The 24,386-nt window shown below is 38.4% G+C and overlaps 1 protein-coding gene across 3 annotated transcripts in view; it reads left to right on the top strand.

Annotated features, from left to right (window-relative positions):
• Positions 1-3,086: 3,086 nt before the first annotated feature.
• Positions 3,087-24,386, top strand: part of CFDP1 (craniofacial development protein 1) — a 106,525-nt gene continuing 85,225 nt past the window's right edge. For 2 of the 3 annotated variants that reach the window (XM_036012225.1, XM_036012226.1), the window contains exons 1-4: positions 3,087-3,321; positions 13,309-13,426; positions 15,609-15,831; positions 19,086-19,213. In XM_036012225.1, coding sequence (XP_035868118.1) covers positions 3,258-3,321; positions 13,309-13,426; positions 15,609-15,831; positions 19,086-19,213 — 533 coding nt within the window. In that variant the 5' untranslated portion in view covers positions 3,087-3,257. The remainder of the gene's footprint in view (positions 3,322-13,308; positions 13,427-15,608; positions 15,832-19,085; positions 19,214-24,386) is intronic. The other variant, XM_028502123.2, reaches the window with a different exon arrangement.

Here is a 24,386-nt window from a genome sequence, read left to right as displayed (position 1 = left end):
AAAACTATAAAACTCTTAGAAGAAAAAAGGAACACATTTTGTGCCCTTGGGTTAGTCAAAGCTTTCTTAGATACAATCCCCAAAGCACAAGGAACAAGAGACAAAAATAGATAAATTGAACTTCATGGAAGTTAAAAACTTAGATGCTTCAAACGGTGACATCATTTGAAACATAAAAGTGAAAAGACACCCCAGGAGGAAATATTTTCAAGTCATATATTTTGTGAGACTGGGTATTTAGAATATATAAGGAACTTGCAACTCAATAAAAAGATAAATGGTTAAATTTTAAAATGGGCAAAGGCTCTGAATAGACACTTCTCCAAAGAACAGCATGGGCAATAAGACATGAAAGGTCATCAGGGAAGTACAAATAGTCATGAGGGAAATGCAAGTCAAAACTACAATGAAAATACCACTTCACACCCACTGGGATGATTATAATCAGAGTGTTGGCAAGGGTATGGAGAAATTGGAGCCTTCATACACTGCTGGTGAGAATACAATGTGGTGCTTTTGGGAAACTGGCAGTTCCTCAAAAGGTAAAGCACAGAGTTATCACATGGTCAAGCAATTCCATAGGTACATATAACCTAAGACAAATGAACTTTGAAAAGTGCTGAGTGAAATAAAAGTCACAAAAGATGACATGTTGTATAATTCCATGTGTATGAAATGTCCAGGATAGGCAAACCTATAGAAACAGAAGGGTTACCCTGAGACGAAGGATAGGGGGAGAAATGGAGAGTGACTACCAATGGGTAAGACGTTCCTTTTTGAGGGTGACACAAATGTCCCAAAATTGATTATGGCAATGATTCCACAAGCTGACAAGATAAAAACTAAATTGTGCACTTTAAATGGGTAAATTTTATGGTGTGTGAATTATATTCCAATTCGGCTATTTTTAAAAGTTTGCTGGCATAGAGCCACTGTAATGTCCTTTTACTTACAGATGTGTTTCATCTGTTCCTTGATTAGGTAACTCTAGGACTGGGTGACAGACCTAGTGTAATCCAGAATATCAACAAGGAATAACTTTTCAGATGAAAAAAAAAACCTAAATCTGCACAAATAGGATATTAGTCATGTCTTATCTGCATTACTGCCTCCCATATTGGATTATAATCAAACGAAAATTTTAATCTGATAAAATGATAGAGATTATATATGGTTGTACTTCCATATGGATTAACACGAAGGAAGGATTCATGTGGATGATGTCTGAATTCTAGAATAAGTCAATTCTTATTGTTCTTGGTATTTAATGTCTATAAAGTCACCACACACTCAAGTAGTGAATAGTGAATGATAATTGGAAATACAGGGTTGGTCTCCACCCCTTATATGTAACAGACGTGCTGAGACCAAAAAAAAAAAAAAAGATCCAAATGAAAGAACAAATCAAATCTCCAGAAAAAAATACAGCTAAATGACAAAGAGATAGCCAGCCTATCAGATGCAGAGTTCAAAGCACTGGTGATCACTCCTCTAAATATCTAGCTTTTTGTTACCTTATGATAGATAAAAACACCTCCTTGTTTAGAAGTGGGGGTTATAGAGAAGTGACAGGTTGAATGTTCCCCTAAGCCTACGGTGGGATGAAGAGGTTTGGGGAAGGTTGGCTTCCTTGTGAATCTCATGTTTTCCAGATTCTGAAGTTATTTACCTATTCTGTCTCTGGAGTCTCTATTTACTAATCCTTTTCAGTAAGAGATGCAGCCCCTTCCCCAAGCTCTTGAAATCTCTTCTGATGTCTTGCTAATTGAAAAAGGTATATAATTTGCCTGAGTCATCAACTTTAGGGAGTGATGAACTCAAGCTTTGCAGAAAAAATTGGGAGAAGAGAAAATTACGATCACACTAACAGGGTGTGTAAAGAACGGGAACCACTGAGTTTTGTCCCCCCGCCCAAATATTGAAATTAAGTATATTTATTACAGGAATTAATTCTCTTTTAAGAACCTGCATCAAGTTTACATAAAAAAATTAATGTATTACCTACTAATTTCTCCTTATGATACAGTAAAAAAAAAAAAAAAAAAAAAGAAAGAGAAAAAGGAAATACAGGGTTCCTGAGAGTCTCAGGTCACATTTTTGTCAACTGATCAACACATAACCTGTTTTATGTGTGTTTCTATTTAAAGACACCTTATTTAACATATATTTGCTGGTAAAGTGCTCCTTGAAAGCCTTTATTATGCCTTGATTGAGGGGTTGAAAGAGAGATGTGGTATTTGAGGGCATGAAAAGAACCTTTACATTGGGGTGGGCATTTTGGAGTTCTTCACAGCAATGGACTGGGGCATTATGCAAAATTAATAAACCTTGAAGGCAAGGTTTCTGCCCTGGAGATAGCATCTGTTGTCATGAGTCCAAATATTAGCCGCTTTTCCATCTTTTCCATATCTTCCTCACACACTATAGATGTCACGTTAATGCTTTCTGGAGTAGCCTCGAGTACAGATCTGCGAATTTCCTTTCCCTTTTTTGGATGTACTGAATTGGTTATTAACAGTGAATTCTCGGCCAACAGCGCTACATCTCACGCACGAACGAAGCTTATCCAATACACGTATTTTCTCCGTAAGGCACATCCCAGCCTGATTGCGCTTAGGAACGTTACGCAGCACTTCAGCACTGCGCTTGGGAGTCATTGTAAACAGCAAAATTACTATAAAAAGCACAGAAATGGAAAACAAAAAAATGCTTAAAAGAAGTGGCACTAATAGACTGCAAAAAGTCTGATATACGTATGAGAACTGAACCAAAAATCTGATCTCCTGCCTTGCTCATTGTCAGCTGGTAAAACGCACCATTCACTCAAAGTGTTCACCCTCTGCTCATGTCTGCAAATAACCCCAGAAAGCACCGCGGGTATTGATTTGGGGGTTACAATAAATTTTAGCGAGTAAGCGAATTCGAAAATACCAACCTGTGAATAGTGAGGGTCAACTGTATTCCCACAGACATGTAATTTTATTTGAGTCCATTTACCAAATTAATAAAAACTAGGTAGAGCCGAAGACTACAAGTCCCAGAATGCACCGCTTCATCACGAAGCCTATTCTCAGTCAACTGCCTACAGTAACGTCAAGCCCAGGCAGTGGCCTGGAAGCCATCACGTACACTCTCTGCGCATGTGCACACGCTGAAGGGACCCGCCCCAGCCTCAGCTTTAGGGTTTCTCCATAAATCTTTGCCTTGAGGTCGGTAGCTACGGTCCTGTGGCTTGGCCCGCCCCGCGTGGCAGCGACATGGAGGAATTCGACTCAGACGACGTCTCCTCCTCAGAGGAAGACGAAGACTACGTGCCTTCGGGTAAGCTATTCCGCCTTCACAAGCTTGCCCCGCCCTGCGCCCCACATGAGGTGCGCTTGGCTCCGCTGCCTGGGCCCCGTGGCCCCGCTGGCCCCGCTGGCCCCGCGACGCGGGTCTGGAGCATCCCTGCCAGCTGCGCCCCTGCGGCCCGAGAGGTGTGCAGAGGGCACCTCGCGCAGCCGTCCCGGTGGCCTCACTGCGGTCGCAGCAGTCTCCTAGTCACCCCAATGCCGAAATCGTCGGAAAGGCAGTCTGAGCATTGAAAGTTACGACCTTACGTCCGGAGGGAATTGTCAGCTAGCATCGCGTGCAAGATAGATCTGTCCACTTTCTGCCCTTAGAAGGGATCTGGTCGGTAGAAAGTTCGCATGATAATGCTTTTTGCCCGTTGGCAACGTATATGCCCATTGCTCCTGTCTTAGTTTTTATGCATGGTTTTGTATAGGCATCTCGAACTGAGTGGAGCCAAACTAAATCTTGTTACCTAAACAGACCGATCTCTTCCGTCATCCTGCGCCTTCCCCAGACTTTCCCGTTGTATTAAAAGTACCCATGCAATCGTTTAGGTAGAAAACGAACAAAACCTCCTAGGAATGGAGTCATCCTCATTCCTCACTTTTGGTCCAGCTGATCAATAAGTTGTGTTGTGTCTACGTGGAAAATTAACGTTTGACAACTCCCTTACTAATCTCACTGCTATTGAACTACCCTAATTAAGGACCAGGGTGGCCAGAGTGATCATTTGAAAATTACTTTTCATTTTAATCAAAAAGGCTTGTTTTGAAACCAAACAGTTCCATCATTCCTCAGTATCAATCTTCCCTGGACTCACTCCTCTCACTCCCCGCACACACATACCCTTCCAACTGTCCAGCTTGCAATTGTTCCTATGTCCAATTTTGGTTATATCAGTATCCAGTTGACATAAGAAATGTCCAATCCTGTAGAGAATTTTTGTGAGTTTATTTGAGCCAAACTGATGATGTATGCTGAAGAGCAAAATCTCAAATGATCCAGAGAATAACATTTTGAGTTTCTTTTATGCATTTGAAATTAAGGAGGGAGCGTGGGGAAGATGTGACGTGAAGGTGGAAGAAAGCAAGGCAGGATTCGGGATGGATTACAGGGTAATCGAGGTCACGTGCTGTGTTAAGGGTGGTCCATTTAGGAGGAAGGACCTGAAAGGGGGCATTTCAAAAGTGTATTAACCTAGACACACAGAAAAAAATGGACAGGGTTTGCTCAAGGCAAAAATAAGCCTTTTACTAAAGAAGGTGTGTGCCTGGGGCCTGACTACCCACCATGACCTGCCCAGGTAGGAATTTACACCCTGTGAGGTTACTTTCCATAGAGCCCTTTTTCATCCGAATGAGTTAACTTTATTGTAATGACTGAACACCACCTTCGAAGCTGAACCATGTGGTATGTACTGTGATTGTTTTTCCTGTACCACTTATTTTCTCTGGAGTTAATGCCATTTGGTTGTTGTTTAGTCTATGTACTTACTCTTGATTTGACCCTTAATCCTCAGAATTGTCTAAATCATCTTCCAAGATATTTAGATTTATTAAATAATGTTCCACTTTCATCTTGAAGTCCATCTTTGCCTTCTGACCTGCTCCGATTTGGCTTGATTTTTACCACTTTTAAAACTAGTGTCTTCCGTCTCATTACCACACCAGGCGTTCCCTTTATCTCCCTTTTCTGTTGGATTTTCTGTTTCTTGGGTCCTATTTGTCTTTTTCTTGGTGGGATCCACCATGATGAGAATATATCCTCAAATAACTTCTTGAAGAAGGATGCATGGTAGAAACATTTTTTTTCTTGAGATCTTGAATGTCCAAAAATAACGATGTGACCCTTAGGCATGATTGATAATTCATTTTGTATAGATTTTTGTGTTCCGTAATAATAATTTCAAGCTCTATAATAATTCTCCACCTGACTTTTTATTTCTCTTGAACTTTTTTTCACTTACAGTTTAATTCAAAATTATCTTGCATTAGTTTCAGGTGTACAGCGCAGTGGGTAGACATTCATATACCTTATTAAAAAACCCCTCCCCTCTGGCTGTCATCAGTCTGTTCTCTGTATCCATGACTGTTTCATTTTGGTTTGTTTGTTTATTCTGTTCTTTAGATTCCACATAAGTGAGATCCTTTTCTGACTGGCTTATTTCACTGGGCATAATACCTTCTGGGTCCACCCATGCTGTCACAAATGGTCAGATTTAATTCCTTTTTATGACCAAGTAATATTCCACTGTGTATCTCTACCACCACTTTTTTATCCACTTGTCTTTTGATGGGGACTTGGTTGCTTCCATATCTTGGCTATTGTAAATAATGCTGCAATGAACATAGGGGAGCATACATTGTTTTGAATTAGTGTTTTGGGTTTCTTCAGATAAATGCCCAGATGTGGAATCACTGGGTCATAAGGCAGTTCCATTTTTAATTTTTTGAGGGACCTCCATATGGAGGTTTTCCATTGTGGCTGCACCATTCTGCATTTCCACCAACAGTAAGTGAAGTTTCCCGTTTCTCCACATCCTCACCAGCACTAGTTTGTTGACTTATTAATGACAGCCATTCTGACTGGTGTGAGGTGATATTTCATCATGATTTTAATTTGCATCTCTCTGATGATAGTAATGTTGAGCATCTTTCCATATGTCTGTTGGATATCTATATATCCTCCTTTGGAGAAATATCAGATGCTCCTCTGCCCATTTTAAAAATTGGATTGTTTGTGTCTTTGGTGTTGAGTTGTTTTCAGTTCATCATAAATTGTGGATATTAACCCCAGTGATTGGATGTAGTCATTGGTGAAAATCTTCTCCTATTCAGTAGGTTGTCTTTTCATTTTGTTGATGGTTTCCTTTGCCATACAAAAACTTTTAGTTTGATGTGGTCCCATTTGTTTATTTTTTCTTTTGTTTCCATTGCCTGGGGAGATATATCAGAAAAAATATTGCTAACAGAAATATTTGAGACTTTACTGCCTATTGTTTCTTCTAGGAGTTTTATGGTTTTGAGCCTTACATTTAAGTCTTTACTCCAGTTTGAGTTTATTCTTGTATATGGTGTAGGAAGGTTTTAGTTTTATTTTTTTCCATGTATGTGTCCAATTTTCCCAGCACCATTTATTGAATAGACTGTCTTTACCCCATTGTATTTTCTTGCCTCATATGTCATATGTTAATTGACCATATAGGCATGGGTTTATTCTGGGCTCTCTTTTCTGTTCCATTAACCTATACATCAGTTTTTGTGCCAGTACCATGCTGTTTTGCTTACTGTGGCCTTGTAGCATAGTTTGATATCAGGTAGCATGATACCTCCAACTTGGTTCTTCTTTATCAAGATTGCTCTGGGTATTTAGGTCTTTTATGGTTTCATACAGATTTCTGGATTATTTGTTCTAGTTCTGTGAAATACTCCATTGGTATTTTGATAGAAATAATGTTGAATTGCTTTTGTCTACCTGAATTTTAAAGGTGTTGTGCCATTATTTTCTAGTTCCCAGTGTTTTCTATTAAGAAATCCGTTTTGACACTGGCTGGTGTGGCTCAGTGGATTGAGTGCTGGCCTGTGAACTGAAAGGTCTCTAGTTCGATTGTCAGTCAGGGCACATGCCTGGGTTGTGGGCCAGATTCCCAGTTGGGGGCTTGCGAGAAGCAGCCAATCAGTGTGACTCTCACTCATTGATGTTTCTCTGCCTCTCTCTCTCTCCTTCTTTCCCCTCTCTCTAAAAAGTGAATAAATAAAATCTTTTAAAAAAGAAAGAAAGAAATCTGTTTTGGTTCTGGCTGGGTGGCTCAGTTGGTTGAAGTGCCGTCCTATGTACCAAAAAGTTGCAAGTTCAGTCCCTGGACAGGGCGCATACCTGGGTTGTGGGTTTGATCCCCAGTTAGGGCACATACAGGAAGCAGCTGATTGATATTTCTGTCTCACATTGATATGTGTCTGTCTCAGTGTGTGTGTGTGTGTGTGTGTGTGTGTCTTTTCTCCACCACCTCCCCATTCCTCTCTCTAAAATCAATAAACTTATCCTCAGGTGAGAATTTTTTTAAAATGTTTTGTTGCTGAGTTATGCTCATTTATATATGATGTTTGTCTGTGGAGGCTGATAGTCTTCTACTTGTTCATGATATTTTCTTATAATTCACAATGATATACCTGTCTTGGTTTGAGTCTATTTTCATTTATTGTGCTTGACTTCTGGGAATTTTTTTTTTTTTTAACAATGGTCTGTTTTCTCACCCTGGCTGGTGTGGCTCCGTGGATTGAGTGCTGGCCTGTGAACCAAAGGGCTGCTGGTTTGATTGCGGGCCAGGCCCCAGTGTGGGGCTCGAGAGGCAACTACATGTTACTGTTTCTCTCCCTCTCTCTCCCTTTCTTTAAAAAAATTGTTTTCTCTTTTATTTTTATTTATTTAAAAAATTTTAAAATATTTATTTATTTATTTATTTATTTTTAGACAGAGGGGAAGGGTGGGAGAAAGGGAGAGAAACATCAGTGTGTGGTTGCCTCTCGCGTGCTCCCCACTGGGGACCTGGCCCACAACCCAGGCCTGTGCCCTGACCAGGAATCAGACCAGCGACCCTTTGGTTCACAGGCCGGTGCTCAATCCACTGAGCCACACCAGCCAGGGCTTCTCTTTATTTTTTTGAAATCCTCATTATTCATATGTTGAATGTTATGTTAACTATTCTGGAGTGGTACTCTAATTTTTATTTATCTCCTGTTTTCCAACCCTTTGACTTTTCTCACTTTATAGGAAATTCTCAATATTTTGTGTTCTGGCTCATCTGTTGTGCTTCCTCCTTTCATATTTTTAATTTTGAAGAACTCTTTGTTCTTTGAATAATTTTTATAGGAGTCACGTTCTTTTTTCATAAGTGCACTATCTTACTGCTGTATAGATATTAATAATACTTAAATTTAAAAATTTTTGAGCTTCAGTAACATTTACTCTTTCTGGTGTACTGTTATAAATTTCAACAAACACTTAGAGCTGTGTAACAGCCATCAGAATGGACAGTTCTAAGGTCGTCCCCTTATTCCCCCTGCTCTGCAAAGAAAAACAAAACAAAACAAAACAAAACCCATAGATCATGTTATCTGTGAGTAGAAACAGTTTTGTTTCTTCTTTTTCCTGAGATATACCTTTTATTTATTTCTTTTTGCTTGCCTTATTGTACTTGATACGACTTCCAACGTGATGCTAAACAGTAATAGTGACAATGGACATCCTTGCCATGTTTCCAATTTTAAGGGGAAAGAATCGGTATTTACCATTTAGTAAAATGTTACCTATAGGTTCTTCAAGGCTTGTCACTGTAAAATGCTTAAAATACACCATTAAAAAGCATTCTGTATTTTAAGCATCTTACAGTGACTAACTCGACCACAGAAAACTACCAGATAGGTGCTGTTATTGTGCTCTCCATTTTACAGATGAAGAAACTGAGGCCCCTAAAGTCACCCAGCTAAGATAGTAGCTAAGTTGGCATTTGAACTGTGGCATTCTGCATATTCTGCCTCTTATACATGCCTTTTATTAAGTTAAAGTTTCTTCTATTCCTCATTTGCTGAGGGATAAACTGTGTCAAATGCTTTTTCTCCATCTATTGGTTATGGGTAGATTTTCTTCTTTTGTTTGTTAATGTGATAAAATACAGTGATTGGTTTTTAAATTTTGATCAACCTTTTATTTCTGGGATAAAATCACATGGTCATAATGTATTATTCTTTTTATACATTGCTGGAGATATTTGCCAATATTTTGTTGAGGATTTTTTGCATCCATGTTTATGAGGGATGTTGGTCTGTAGTTTTCTTATAATTTCCTTGTCAGATTTTAGTGTCAAAATGCTAACTTCATAAAATGAAATAATCATTTCCTCTAAGGTGATTTTTATTCATTCTATGTGTTTGTTTTGGGCTTTATTATGTTAGATGCTTTCTCAGATTTTGTGTGATTCTTAGTTGTTTGGCTCATGTTTAAGCATTGGGGAATAAAGGGTGAGTGAGGTGAGTGCTGAGTCCTTGGACAGTAGTTGTCCATTTTGTGCTTTATTGTCTGTCGGGTTGTTATTCTGCTTCTTATTTTTTTCTCATAGTAGCTGCATGGAATTTGATCTTGGTTGTTTTACTTTAAAATGTGCTTATTTCATCAATGAGATTGAGGAACGTTTTACATGTTTAAGATCCAGAGCCATGTGCTTTTCCTTGTCTGAACTGTCTGCAATATTTGTCCATTTATATGATGAAAAATAACTTTGTATTACAAAAGCAGCCATGAGCTTGGCAGAAAATGAAAAAAGCAAACAAATATTTAAAAAAAATAGGATCATTGCATTCCCACCATCCAGAGATTATTGGTTTTAATTCCTCAGTGAATGCTCACTCTGATCTTTTTCTATACCCAGCTATTGGTGTTTGTATTTTCCCCAAACTGAAATTATACTTTTTCATGTTACTGTATTACCTGCTCTTTTCAGTGAACAATCTCTCCCTATACATTTCAGTAAACTTGTAACTCATCTAACATACAGACCATATTCAGATTTTCCCAGTTGGCCCCCAAATTGGCTTGTCTGTCCAAATCACAGTTCAGTTCAGGACCACACATGCCGTGTAGTTGTCCCGTCCCTGAAATCTGTTTAAGCTAATAGAAACCTTTGTGTAATGACATTGATATGCTTAAGAGGGTCAGGCGCCTGTCCTGCAGAATGTCGCAACCTCAGGATTTGTTGCTCCCTCACGGTGTTCCTTTGTCGCTTTGTCCCTTGAATTTTCCATACATTGGAAGGTAGATCTAAGTGCTTGATGTGTTCAAATAAAATATTTTTGGCTAGAATACATTATAGATAACCCTTATGTTACACAATGCATGACATCAGAAGACACCTTATGCCTGGTTGATCCCCATAGTCGCGACTGCTGAATCAGGATGGTGAGAGTGGATTCCTCTGTTATGTCATTGTTCCCTGTGGTGTATTTTTAATTCTGTGGGTCTTTTACATTTGTTAATTGATGTTCTTCTGAAAGTATATATAGCTTTTCCTCATCAACTGGGGCAGGATAAATGTTAATTCATTTTCCTTAATTATCAATTTTCAAAATGGGGGCAATTTTAATAATAGCTTATTTACAATGGTACAGTTTTTTTGAATATCATAACGTATTCACAGATTTTTATCAATTGCATGTGTTTTAATCTACTAACCATTATTCCTTTTAGTTCATGTCATCACTTTTGGCTACTAGGACTTCTTTCAATTGGGATCTTAAAACCTTTGAAAGTGACCCATTCCTTGCTTTCTGGTGCAGTAGAATGTTCCAGTTTGAGTTAGAGTTCATATTGATATTTTAAATTATGTGGTTCTTTTTTTTTCTGTCCTCACCCGGAGACATGCGTTTTGATTTTAGAGAGGGGGAGGAGAGGGAGAGAAACATTCATGTGAGAGAGAAACATCGATGGGTTGCCTCTTGTGCACACTGTAACTGGGGACTGGACTGAAACCTAGGCATGTGCCCTGACTAGGAATCGAACCCTCAAACTTTTGGTTTACAGGACATGCTCCAACCAGCCAAGCCATATGGGCCAGGGCTTAAATTCTGTTTTATCATTTGTATTTTCATACTCAATTTCTTTGATTTTATAATTGTGTGCCACTTCTCTATTCTGAATGTCTGGATTCCTAACGTGATTATTGCTTTCACCTGTTGTATAAAGGAAATAGTTGCACTGCACCAACGTTGGTATCACCACAAGGAATAGAACATTTTTGTCTTTAGACTGCATCCTGCTAAAAATGTACTGTCAGAAACTATGTTTCTAAACTTGTTAGAATCCCATCTTTATAGGTTATATTATTGTTTGGGCATATCGTTATATTTATTTATTCAGACTGTGCTTAAGGGATGTTCAAAATTCCACAGAAAGATAAACAGACTTCTAGCTTCTGTCCCTACCTACTCCACCCTGTTCTACCCAACCCTTATAGATGGCTGTTTCCATTAGGTTTTTTTGTTTATCCTTCCAGTGTTGCCTTTTACAAATACAAACAAATACGATGCAGCTAGGTGACCACCATCGCGGGTTTATGTCTTTTGCTGTATAGATTTCCTGGGGTGTCAGGAGGAAGCAAAATTACATTTGCGTGTTCAAACTACTATCCTAACCCAGGACTCAATCCCCTCTTCATGAGACATTTTCACTGACCATTTGGTAGCTGGACACCAAACTTGTTTCCGCTTTAGAACCCTTACATGTAGTTTCCTCAGGCTCATATGTTTGTTCTCCAGATTTTCTTATGGCTGCTTCTTCTCAGCATCTTCTTCTCTTTTTTGAGTATCTGTTATATTTGTAGTTTTCAAGAGTTTGGTTTTTTTGTTTTGTTTTAGTTTTCTGAAAAAAATTTTTTTTAATCATTCTTATTTCGTGGCTGCCTCTTTGAGTCTATTAAATACAAAGGCTTTAAAAAAAATGTTTTAACTTTTTTCCCCCCTAATTCTGTTTCCTCTGAGTTTCTTTCTGTTTGTTTTCAGTATTGTTTTTTGTATTGGAGGCTTCCTTGAAGTGTTTGGTGATCATGGGTTCATTGTAAGTGAAATATTTAAAAGCTGATAAGATGTAAGAAATATTCAAAATAGCCCTATTTGTAATGGCTCCAAACTGGAAACAACCTAAATGTCTGTTAACAGAAGAATGGATAAATAAGCTATGGTGTAGTCATACAATGAAATATTATTTTGGGGTTAGAATGAATAAACTATAGCTACATGAACTGATAGGGTGACTATCACAAACAATGTTGAATGAGAGCAGCCAGACCCAAAAGAGTATATAATGTAGGCTTGTTTGTTAGTGCCCAAAGCCCACAAAGCTAATCGGTGACATTAGAAGTCAGGATAGTGGCTGCTGTTGGACCGGGCTGGTGGCTGGTGACTAGAAAGGGGCACGAGGGGTCTTCGGGAATGCTGATCACCACGTTCTGCTTGTTGAGCTGGGCTCTGGTTATGTGTGTTCACTTTGCATAATTTTATTGAACTGTACATTAGATTTTGTGGTTTTTCACATATACCATATTTTTGGGACTGTAAGATGCACTTTTTACCACAATTTTTGCTTCAACATTTTTTCCCCTATTTTTCTCCTCTAAAACCTAGGTGTGCCTATTTTTTATACCACAAGACCCACCTAGGTTTTAGAGGAGAAAAATAGGGAAAAAAAATGTTGAAGCAAAAAATGTGGTAAAAAAAAATTGCATCCTATAGTCCAAAAAATACGGTATGTTATACTTCCAGTAAAAGGTTATATGAAGTAAAAAAGCCACTTGAATACCCATGTGGGCAGAGTTTGTTAACTGGTGCCCTCAGCACGTGCAGACTGGGCTGGGCATCCAGGTAACACTCTTTCACGGGGGAGCCTGAGTGTCCGTGTGTGAGGATGGAGAGCAGACACACTTGTTCTTCCTGCTGTGTCTAACTGGAGGTCTTTAGACCTCTCTCTAAACCTCTTTTATTCACAAGACAAGGTATCGTTTGCTCACTTTTGAACGATATATTCAAGATGAAGTGGGAGCATCAGTTTCTTCTTTGAAAAATACAGTAGGTAGAGTTGGGATTTCTATTCATTCACTCATTCTGTCATTCTATCATTCATCCATTCAGCAGATACCTATAAAGAGAAAACAGGATCTTTGTCCTCATGATGGGCAGAGCATAGCAGAAATTGTGAACATTAAATATAAGTGGGATGAGTTAGCGGGGAAAATATGGACTGCTCTGCAAGCCTAGAGTCTGGGGACTTAGCCTAGTCTCCGGGGACAGGGAATACTTGTCTCAGGAAGTAATATTCTAGTTAGGTGAAGAACGGAGGAAAGTACTAGACTTCTTGCTTAATGCAAATGCCTCATCTTGATGTGAAAACCTTTATTAATGTCTGTCTGACCACCCTATTATGTGATTTCAGGTGAAGAGTATAGTGAAGATGATGTAAATGAATTAGTGAAAGAAGACGAAGTGGATGGTGAGGAGCAGACACAGAAAACCAAAGGGAAAAAAAGAAAAGCTCAAAGCATTCCTGCCAGGTGATGCTGCCCTTGAGGCCCTTAGAAGTCAGGGCTGCTGTCACAACCATCCTGATTGCTGGCGTTGGTCTGGTAGATTTCTTGCTGCTAAGGTTTCTTACCTTTTTCTCTCTGAGCATTTGGAGATATTTTAGGATTAGATGTTTGGTCTCTGGAAAGCTTTAAAAATTTTTGAGGTAATTTAAAAAATTAATAGGTAATGTGTACATATAGATAAAATGAAAAATTCAAGTTACTTATAAAAATGTATACCCCATCTCTAGCCTTTGTTGCCATGTGTCAGAACTGAGCCACCAGAGGTATTCCGTGCACACACAAGCATGTATGTAGATGTCTCCTACTTCCTTTAAAAACAAAAACAAGTAGTAGCGTGCTCTGCATATCATTTCTCACTTGCGTTATTTCACATCTTAGAGATGATGCCATCTAGCTATGCCTTTCTCCTTTCATTGGCTGCATAGCATTTCATTATATGGATAGACCTTGCTTTATTTAAGGAGTCCCATATTGAGACACATTTGATTTGTACCCTGTCTTTTCTTCTTTACCCTCACCCAAGAACATGCTTTTTGATTTTAGAGAGGGGAAGGGAAGGAGTGAGACAGGGAGAGAAACATCGATGTGAGAGTGACCAGTTACCTCTTGGGCATGCCCTGACCCAGGAGCTGAACTGCAGCCCAGGCATGAGCCCTCACCAGGAATCGAACCCACAGCCTTTCGTTTTACGGGACAATGCTCCAACCAGCTGAGCCACACTGGCCAAGGCTGCACCTTACCTTTCCTACAACAAATAAGACTGCAATGACTATTTTTTGTATATATCTTCGTATAAATATGGATATGAAAGTATATATCTTTTCATATAAAGATATAAAAGTATATAAAAAGTGTATCTGTAAATCAGATCTGTGGAAGTAGAATTGTTTGGCCCAGGGATATACACAGTAAAAAATAATATTTATAGATATTAGCAAATTACCTTCCATAGGCCTGGTACTGAATTATACTTTCACCAAAAGTTTTGAAAATTCTGATGGATAAACTACTCATTCCTTTGGCTGTAAAACTTGGACCTCTAGGCCTGCAGTCATTGTCATAAGAGGAGCCCAGACTGGCAATGCCACTATGTTCTCCCAGGATTTCAGTCACGTCCCTTGTGAAATGCAGTGCCATGGAATTGCTGGTGGAGGTCATGACTTTCTTTGTCTTGGGTAAGATAAGCATGTGTCTCCCAGAATGGATCATGAAATCTCTGGAGAACCGCTGGCTGTCCATGTTGTGTTTCAGAAAGATGTGCAAAGTTATGTTGAAGAAGGCTCTTATTTTTATTCTGGGTGGTCTTGTTCCAGTTGTACACCATCTGGTTGTGGATAAATCTTTAATAAATATCTTGTATGGTTTTCAAAAGAAGTTTCCTAAAAAACGAAAGAAAGAAAAGTAAAAGAAAATTCTGATGGGTTATTGAACTCAGATAAGAGAATCTTTTATAGAAGTCTTTTATTCTCTTTGATTGGCGTTTCTGTCTTTCTGGGCATTGAAGCAAAAAAGCAGATTGTAGTTTATAAGAAGAGAAAAAGGAATTTAAGGTATTAGATTCACTTGAAGTTAGAATCAATTTACTCTCATGAGTTTTGGGCCCAGTTTTTTTGTCCTTAAAATTTTCTATATTCCAGCTTTTGTATCCTCAGAAAAGGGGAGGAAATATGGATCCCCCCTACCCCCTGCTTGTCCCTGGACAATTCTAGGAAGAAACGGTGAAAATAAATTTGAGGCTCTCCCCAATGGAACATGTTCTCCATGTGTAATGACTTCAGAAAGTAAAAAATATCTGATATATATATATACACATATATACGTGTGTGTATGTATGTTCTTGGCACACTCTTTCTGGACAGATTTATTCTGTGGTGATTTTGGGTGTTTTTTAGTCCTGACTTAGAAGTATATAGAACACTATATTTGATTCTAAGTGTTTTAGGCGGAGGCTAAGAGCTCAATTCTTTTTTTCTTCCACAAAATCTCATTGTACCTCTTTATGCCCCGTAGTGTACATCTTAATCAGTGGTCCCAGATTGGAAAGTTTTCTTGAGTTTGCAACATTGACTTTGGAATTGAGGAAGGGATAACTGAAATCATTTTGCATGTCTTATTTTTCTTTTTCCTTGTGATTATTGGGGATTAGGAAAAGAAAACCAGGTGGCCTCTTGTTGGAAGAAGAAGAAGAGGAGGAAGATGTCAGTGAGGAATCTGGAGCAAGTAGCAGTGAGGAGGAACACACGGCAGCAGAGCAGGGAGAAGACACTGGATCAGAGGCCGCAAGGAAAAAGAAGGAGGATGAACTCTGGGCCAGCTTTCTCAATGATGTGGGACCAAAGTCAAAAGTGTCCCCAAGTCCACAAGTTAAAGTAAGTTGATACGTAAATGTGATGAATGTTTCCCCAGAAATACTGTAAGTTCTTGGATAGATTTTTTTGTTATAGAGGAAGGGGGAGAGGGGAGGGAGAAGAGAGGGCAAGAAGCATTGATGTGGGAGAGAAATATCAATCAGTTGTCTCTTCTACATGCCCCATCAAGGGACGTGGTCTGCAACCCAGGCATGTGCCCTGACTGGGAATCAAACCAGCGATCTTTCAATCTTTCATTTTGCAGGTCTGTATTCAACCTACTGAGCCATACCAGTCAGGCCTCCAGATAGATTTTTAAAACATACGTTTTATCGCCCTGGCTGGCGTGCATCAGTGGATCGAGCGCGGGCTGCAAACCAAAGTGTCGCAGGTTCGATTCCCAGTCAGGGTACATGCCTGGGTTGCAGGCCATGGCCCCCAGCAACCACACATTCATGTTTCTCTCTCTCTCTCTCTCTTTCCCCCTCCCTTCCCTCCCTTCCCTCTCTAAAAATAAATAAATAAAATCTTTAAAAAATATGTTAATCGATTATGCTATTACGGTTGTCTCAGTTTTTTTCCCTTTTCCTCCCTCCACCTGGTACCCCCATTCCCTCCAGCAGTCCCCCCCAGTTCATGTCTGTAGGTCATGCATATGAGTTCTTTGACTACTCCATTTCCTATGCTGTACTTTACATCCCCCTGTCTATTTTGTACCTACCAGTTCTTAATTCCTGTGCTTTTTCCCCTGTTCTCCCCCTTCTCCCTCCCAGCTGATAACCTTTCAGATGATCTCCATACCTATGATTCTGTTCCTGTTCTGCTTGTTTGCTTAGTTTGTTTTTTAGATTCAGTTGTTGATAGTTGTGGATTTGTTGCCATTTTTAAAAACAAAGTTGGTTTTCTTTTAAGATTTTATTTATTTTTAGAGAGAGGAAGGGAAGGAGAAAGAGAGGGAGAGAAACATCAGTGTGTGGTTGCCTGTCACACTCCCCCTACTGGGGACCTGGCCCACAGCCCAGGCCTGTGCCCTGGCTGGGAATGGAACCAGTGACCCTTTGGTTCTCAGGCCGGTGTGCAGTCCACTGAGCCACACCAGCCAGGGCTTTTGCCATTCTAATGTTCATAGTTTTTATCTTTTTTTTCTTGTGTAGTCCCTTTAACATTTCATATAATAATGGCTTCATGCTGATGAACTCCTTTAGCTTTATCTTGTCTGGGAAGCATTTTATCTGCCCTTAAATTCTAAATGATAACTTTGCTAGATAGAGTAATCTAGGTTGTAGGTCTTTGCTTTTCATCACTTTGAATGTTGCCAGTCCCTTCTAGCCTACAGAGTTTCTTTTGAGAAATCAGCTGACAGTCTTATGGGAACTTCCCTGTAGGTAAAGAATTGCTTTTCTCTTACTGCTGTTAAGATTCTCTCTTTGTCTTTAACCTTTGGCATTTAAATTGTAATGTGTCTTGGTGTGGTTCTCTTTGGGTCCAACTTGTTTGGATTATCTATGCTTCCTAGACTTGTATGTCTGTTTCCTTCACCAAATTAGGGAAGTTTTCTTTCATTATTTTTTTCAAGTAAGTTTTCAGTTTCTTGCTCTTTCTCTGCTCTTTCTGGCACCTCTGTGATTCGGATGTTGGTACGTTTGGAGATGTCCCAGAAGCTCCTTAACCTATCCTCATTTTTTTCTAATTCTTTTTCCTTCTGCTATTCTGATTGATAGCTTTTTTCTTCCTTATGTTCCAAATTGTTGATTTGATTCTCAGCTTCATCCACTCTGCTCTTGGTTCCCTGTAGATTTCTCTTTATTTCACTTAACATAACCCTCATTTTTGCCCAGGTCTTTTTTATGCTGTTGATGTACTCAATGAGTTCCTTGAGCATCCTGATATCTAGTGTTTTGCTTATCTCCATTTCTTTTAGTTCTTTTGCTAGAGTTTTGTTCTGTTCTTTCATTTGGGCCATGTTCTTTGCCTCTTCAGTTTGGAAGCCTCCCTGTGTTTGTTTCTGTGTATTAGGTAGAGCTGCTTTGACTCCCTGTCTTAGTAATGTGGCCTATTGTAGAAAACTGTACCTGTTAATTGTATGGGGTGGAGCCTTCAGTAATTGCCAGGGTGGGGCAACTGTGTCACTGCTCTGTTGCTCTGTGTGGGGGAGGGCTCAGATGGGGACATTGCCACTGTCTGGTCTCTGGATTTTGCCAAGGAGAAAGCTATCTCCCTTCACTCACCCAGGTGCCAGTCACTTCAGTTTCTCCCTATATGCCACTGGTGCCCTTCCAGCTGGTGCCCTGGTGCTGAATCCCAGAGGGAATGAGTCTGCATAAGCCCTAGGTTGATTGTAGGCCCTTTAAGAGGAGTCTCCTGAGAATCCTGCAGTTTCTTCCGCCACCCCACCCCTCACTGATTTTTACGGCAAGAAGTTATGGGGACTTATCTTCCTGGTGCTGGAACCCTGGGCTGGGCTCAGTGGTCTAGTCTTGGGCTGGGATCCCTCACTCCTGAGGTGTCCCTCCTTATTTGTATTCACCACAGGTGGATGTGGGACTACCCGTTCTGTCTGTGCCTTCCCACACCTCTCCACCTCTTTGTGTGTCTCTGCCCTCCCTCCCCATCTGGATGAACGTGGCATCTTTAAAATGCTTGGTTGTCGGACTGCCATACAGTTCTATTTTCTGTATTTGACAGTTCTGGGTGATACTTGTTTTGTAGTCTAGTTGTAATTTTTGCTGTAGTTTTGTGAGGAGATGAGGCGTGTTTTTCTATGCCTCCGTCTTGACTGGAAATCCTCCAGATAGATTTCTTAAAAATGTACAAACCAATTTGAAGCTTATAGTAGAAAATAGACTACATAGATGTATTTTTATTTTAAAGATTTTATTTATTTGTTTATTTTCAGAGAAAGGGGAAAGGAGGGAGAAAGAGAGGGAGAGAAACATCACTGTGATTGAATCAGTTGCCTCTCACACACCCCAACCAGGGACCCGGCCTGCAACCCAGGCATGTGCCCTGACTGGGAATCAAACCAGCAACCTCTTGGTTCACAGGCCAGCTCTCAGTCCACTGAGCCGCACCAGCCAGTGCTGTAGATAGTAACTCTACTGAGTGAAAAGCAAAGCATTTCCTTTGGAAGGAAAAATAAGCTTTTTCAATCAAATTTTCAGTAGGTCTTTAACTGTTTTAGGGATGAAACGTTTAAAAATAGCCATAAGCAGCATGATTGAGTGGTTCTTTTAGATTTTATCCTTAAATGAAACTGATTTTTACTTTTTTCATAGAAAACAAAGGAGACTGAAGAGACAAGTTCAAATAAATTGTTGGTCAAAACAGAAAAGCTAGAGAAACCTAAAGAAACAGAGAAAGTTAAAATCACCAAGGTGTTTGATTTTGCTGGTGAAGAAGTCAGGTAAGATGACCTTCACAAACTTGGAAACTTCTGTATTTTGCTGAGTATAATGTGCACCCAGGTTTTTGGCACAAACTTTCAGGAAAAAAAATCTATTCTTTTAATTTTTTAATTCAATTATTTATTTATTTGTTTATTTATATTTAGAAACAAAACTGATTATTGTATTCCAGAGTATTATTTTGCATATGGATGTCGTTACTGCTTGCTAGAGTTATGCTTTTAACACGTAAGCATAGATAAAAGAATTAAAAACATTTATATAGATATGTAATTACTACTATCCACGTATAATGTGCATCCTTATTTTTCCTTCAAAAATTTGGGCAAAAACATGTACATTATACATGGTAAAATACAGTAGTTCTTTTAAAAATGAGCATTTTTCTAAATGGTGTCATGAGTCATCTGTCCTCATCCCAACCCGTTGTAATATTTGGAAGCCTTATATTTGAACTCAGGGAGAACAGTGGCTCCATGAATTATCAGAGAACACAAGAATGGTCCTTTCACATATTGTAATCTAGTGTTTGGATATTATGAAGTGGTTGGCTGAACAGAAACAAGAACATGTAAGAGTAAAGTATACAGTTTCACATAGTCATGTTTTGTAACCTTGGCTAAGTCATTTCTCCCTTTACTACTTTCCTTAACTGTGAAGTATGAGTCCCTGTACGCCTCTGAAATCAGGTAAAAATTAAAGTGCCAGGAGAGAAGTTTGGTTTCAGTATTATTTCCTCACTTTAATATTACTTTTAAAATTAATTCATGAGATTTGTTACCAGTTTAGAAAAACAGTAGGGACTTAATAACCTCCTGGCTGTTCCAGGTAAGAGCCACATGTTTGGAATTTCCTCTTTCCTACTTACTTAAATTTTATTACGTGAAAACAGCAGATCTCTAATTTATAGCGAAATGAGAACAGATGAAGTGCCGATCAGTACTTTTTTAGGTAGTCACATTTATTTTCTTTGACAGTAATTAATTAGACCTGTATGTTCTCTGAAAAGATAATTTCCCCTAAAATTGATATTTTTATTTTAATCTTCACCCGATATGTTTACTGATTAGAGAGAGAGGAAGGGATAGAGAGAGGGAAACATTGATTGGTTGCCTTCCGTATGCTCCCCGACTGAGGGTCAAACCAGCAACCTAGATATGGGTCCTGAATGGGGATTGAACCTCCAACCTCTTGGTGGATGAGGCAGTGCTTCAATCAGCTGAGCCACCCGGCCAGGGCTAAAACCAATATTCTTTTTTTTTTTTAAGATTTTATTATTTATTTTTAGGGAGGGAAGGGAGGGGGAGAGAGAGAGAGAGAGAGAGAGAGAGAGAGAGAGAGAGAGAGAGAGAGAGAGGGAGGGAGGGAGGGAAGGAGGGAGAGAAACATCAATGTGCGGTTGCTGGGGGTTATGGCCTGCAACCCAGGAATATACCCTGGCTGGGAATCGAACCTGGGACACTTTGGTTCCCAGCCCGAGCTCAATCCACTGAGCTATGCCAGCCAGGGCTAAAACCAATATTCTTAAAAATATCTTCTTTCCACCAATTATTTCATTCAGAGAAATACATCTTGGAAAAAAGAATTTGGCATTATTAGTTTTATAAATGGTGTAGAGCAAAACTTTTTATTATTTAAAAAAAATTTTTCCCCCAGCTTTTTCTTTTGAAACACCTCACTTATAGAAATGTTGCAGGAATAGTATTGCAAGGAACACGCATATTCCTACCATGCAGATTTACTACTTGTCAGTGTCTCTTTCACCTCCACCTGTATTTCTCTTTCTATTTTGGCTAAACCATTTGAGAATTACTTGTAGACATTAGAGAATTACTTCACTCTTAAATACCTCAACACTGTTTCCTAAGAACAAGGGCATTCTCCTTTGAGGTACAATATAACTCTCGTAGTCAGTAAATTTTACTCTCAGATTATTATCTAAACTCTGAGATGGAGGACCCTGATTTTAAATTTTCAACCTGTTACAGACCAATGCTTTTGTAAAACACAATAAAATGAAATTACAGAAAAATAAAGTAAAAAGATATACCACATATAAGCTTAAATTTTTAACAATAAGATTTAATAGACATATAATTACAATTCAATACACGTAGTCAAAATAAACATAAGATAGGAAAAGGAAAAGAATTTTATAACTGTACATACTATTCATTCAAAGTGAGTATGAGATTGATACAGAAAATCAGTGTAATAGTTATACCTTTTTATTCTGTGATCAAAACAAAATCTAAAGTGTCAATTCTCAGTAGGTAACAACTGGACACTTGTTATATTAATTTTTAGTTTTTAATGAGACAAAATAGCTTTCTTTGTGCATTAATTCCTCTAATCTAAGTTGGGTTGGTGCTCCTGGAGGGGACAGTGTGTATATAAACTATTTCTGTGTTCATGTTTTCCTTAAGAAAAGAAAAACAAAACATTTATCATGAAGCAGTTCATCTCAGAGATATTTTCATGAGGATAGAAGTATAGATTTTAAAGCCATTTCACTAAGTTCAGGATTTTCCTTTTTTTAATCTAAATTGAAGCCAGTGATACTGTATTTTCAAAATTCATCTGCAGTGCTTTATCAGTGTCCATTTCCAGTAGTTTATCCTGTCAAATTATAATTAAATTTAAGTTATACTTCAGTGGGAAAAAAAGGAATTCTGGATGCATGAATTTCCTGTTTGTGGATATTATTTTGATAGAAAATATAGTTCCAGACCTTCTGTGGAACATGTTCATCTGTAGAGACTCTGTTCTTCCAGGCTTCTTAACTTTCATTTTTACCCTTATATTTTATTTACTACTGAAAAACTCCTTGCATGGGAGTACTAAGATTATTAAAAAACCAAAGATATCAGAGAAATAAGCAAGTTTTACTGTCTAGTTGAGATCTTTAAAATTGGGAAGCAACTGGTTACTTTTTCTTTTGGAAACACTGTTTACTTCCTAGTTCATCATTCTAAACATCATTTTTCTCTTTAATAACCATCATACCTCAGCACACAACATAACATACACACTTTTATGATCAACTTTCATTTTACCACATATAAAGAGAGTTGTTTAAAATTTTAAGTCATTAACCTTATATCATAATTTTTACTACTATAGCAAGATTTTTTTTGGTAGTAGGACTTTTCTTGGTGAAGGAAGCAATGTGTTCATTTCTATTCCAGCACATGCTCCTTAATCTAAATTGTTTTTCTGTTTTACCAGCTGTGCCATTGGAACGTGCTCTTGCGAACACTTAGACTTCAAATCACATTTGTTGACAATGTGACCCTAGTTTTATCATACAGATGAGTGTCAGGTATGTTTGTCAGCAAGAAATTGACAAAAGAATTCTTTATACCATCCTCATGTTTAAATCACACATATACCATAATAATTTTCATATTAGAAGTGATATGACATTCTTTAAATTGCATTGAAAAATCACTTTACTTAGTTTATTCCACTTTTCACTACCATAAGCCATATCCTGAATACTTCAGACTATGGTGTATTGGAAAGTTATACTTGAACTACCTTCTTTTTTGAGCCCTCACCCAAGGAAATGTTTATTGACTTTAGAGAGAGGGCGGGAGAGACAGAGAGAGGAACACTGATGTGAGGGAGAAACATCAAACAGTTGCCTCCCATACACACTCTGACCCAGAGTGGAACCCACAACATAGGTATGTGCTCTGACTGGGAATCAAACCCACAACAAACTTTTGGTGCTCAGGATGATGCTCCAACCATTTGACCCACTTGGTCAGGGCTTGAACTAGACCTTCTTTGTCACAGATGTGCCAAGATACCCAAGCAGACATATTTGACACAATATTTTCTAGGGTTTTGGCAGTGTTTTTTGTTTATTTTTTAGTTAGTAACCAAAAGCTCTTCTTCCTCTGAAGGCTGCAATGCACTAATGTTAATGAATGGAATTTAGCGTCTAGTTATATTGGCTTTTTAGTTCAAGACTCTTTATTTCAAAGAATTCTTTTACTATGAACTCATTTCCTTATGTTTTGTGTGTAAATGCGTCATTAGCCAAAACAGCACTGCAGAGAGCACACTTTGGTTTTAGCACTGCGTGATTGCAGACCAGTCAGTGTGAGAGGGCTTACGGGGTGAAAGCGGTGTGACCCCAGTTGGCCTTCATTTCTTTGGGATTATTTCCATTATCATCACGTGATTTATCACTACTGCTGCATTCAGAAAAGATGAGTTTTCTGTACAAAACAGTGAGGCTTGTTTTGCCATCAGTAAATTAGGATTTAAAAATTTACCAATTTTACTTTATAAAATTTAGTTAACTAATTTAAAGTACAATTTTTAAAAGTCACACTTTGTTAACAATTTAAATGATTGTAAAAATAATTTATAAATGCTTACAATCCCACTTCTGGGTGTTAATTTGAAGAAATCCAAAACACTGATTTGAAAAGATATAGTCATCCCTATGTTCATTGTAACATTACTTATAGGAGCCCGGATATGAAAGGTACCTATGCGTCCACCAACAGATGATTGGATAAAGAAATGGTAGATGGGGTAATATGTATATATCATATTATATTATATGTAATATACAACCATAAAATATATATTTTATACAGCATATAATATATACAGCCATAAAAAATAATGAAATCTTACCATTTGCGAGTGATGGTAAACCTAGAGGGTATAATGCTAAGTGAAGTAAGTCAGACAGAAATACAAATACCATGTGATTTCATTTATATATGGAATCTAAAGAACAGACAAAACAGAAATGGACTCATAGATACAGAGAACAAACTGAATGGTTGCCAGATGGGAGAGCAGGGCTGGGTGAACAAGGTGAAGGGGTTAAATACGAACTGGTACTTACAAAATAGTCACAGGGATGTAAAGTGCAGCTGAGGAGGAGTACAGTCAGGAATACTATAATAATTGTGTCTGGTGTCAGGTGGGCACAGGACTTACCAGGGGGGTCAGTTTGTAAGTTAAATGTCTAACCACTATGCTGTACACCTGAAACCGGAATAATATTTATGTCAACTATAGTTGAAAAAATTATAATTAAAAAAATAAACATTTACATTTTATCATGTTTTGGGGTGTTAGCTGACCAAGTCACCTAAACATTCTAATGTGGTCTTACTGCACGTGACTAATACACTGATAGCT

Source organism: Phyllostomus discolor, chromosome 12 (genome assembly GCF_004126475.2).
Source record: "Phyllostomus discolor isolate MPI-MPIP mPhyDis1 chromosome 12, mPhyDis1.pri.v3, whole genome shotgun sequence".
Lineage (NCBI taxonomy): Eukaryota > Metazoa > Chordata > Mammalia > Chiroptera > Phyllostomidae > Phyllostomus > Phyllostomus discolor.
This window is presented reverse-complemented; position numbering and strand designations above follow the sequence as displayed.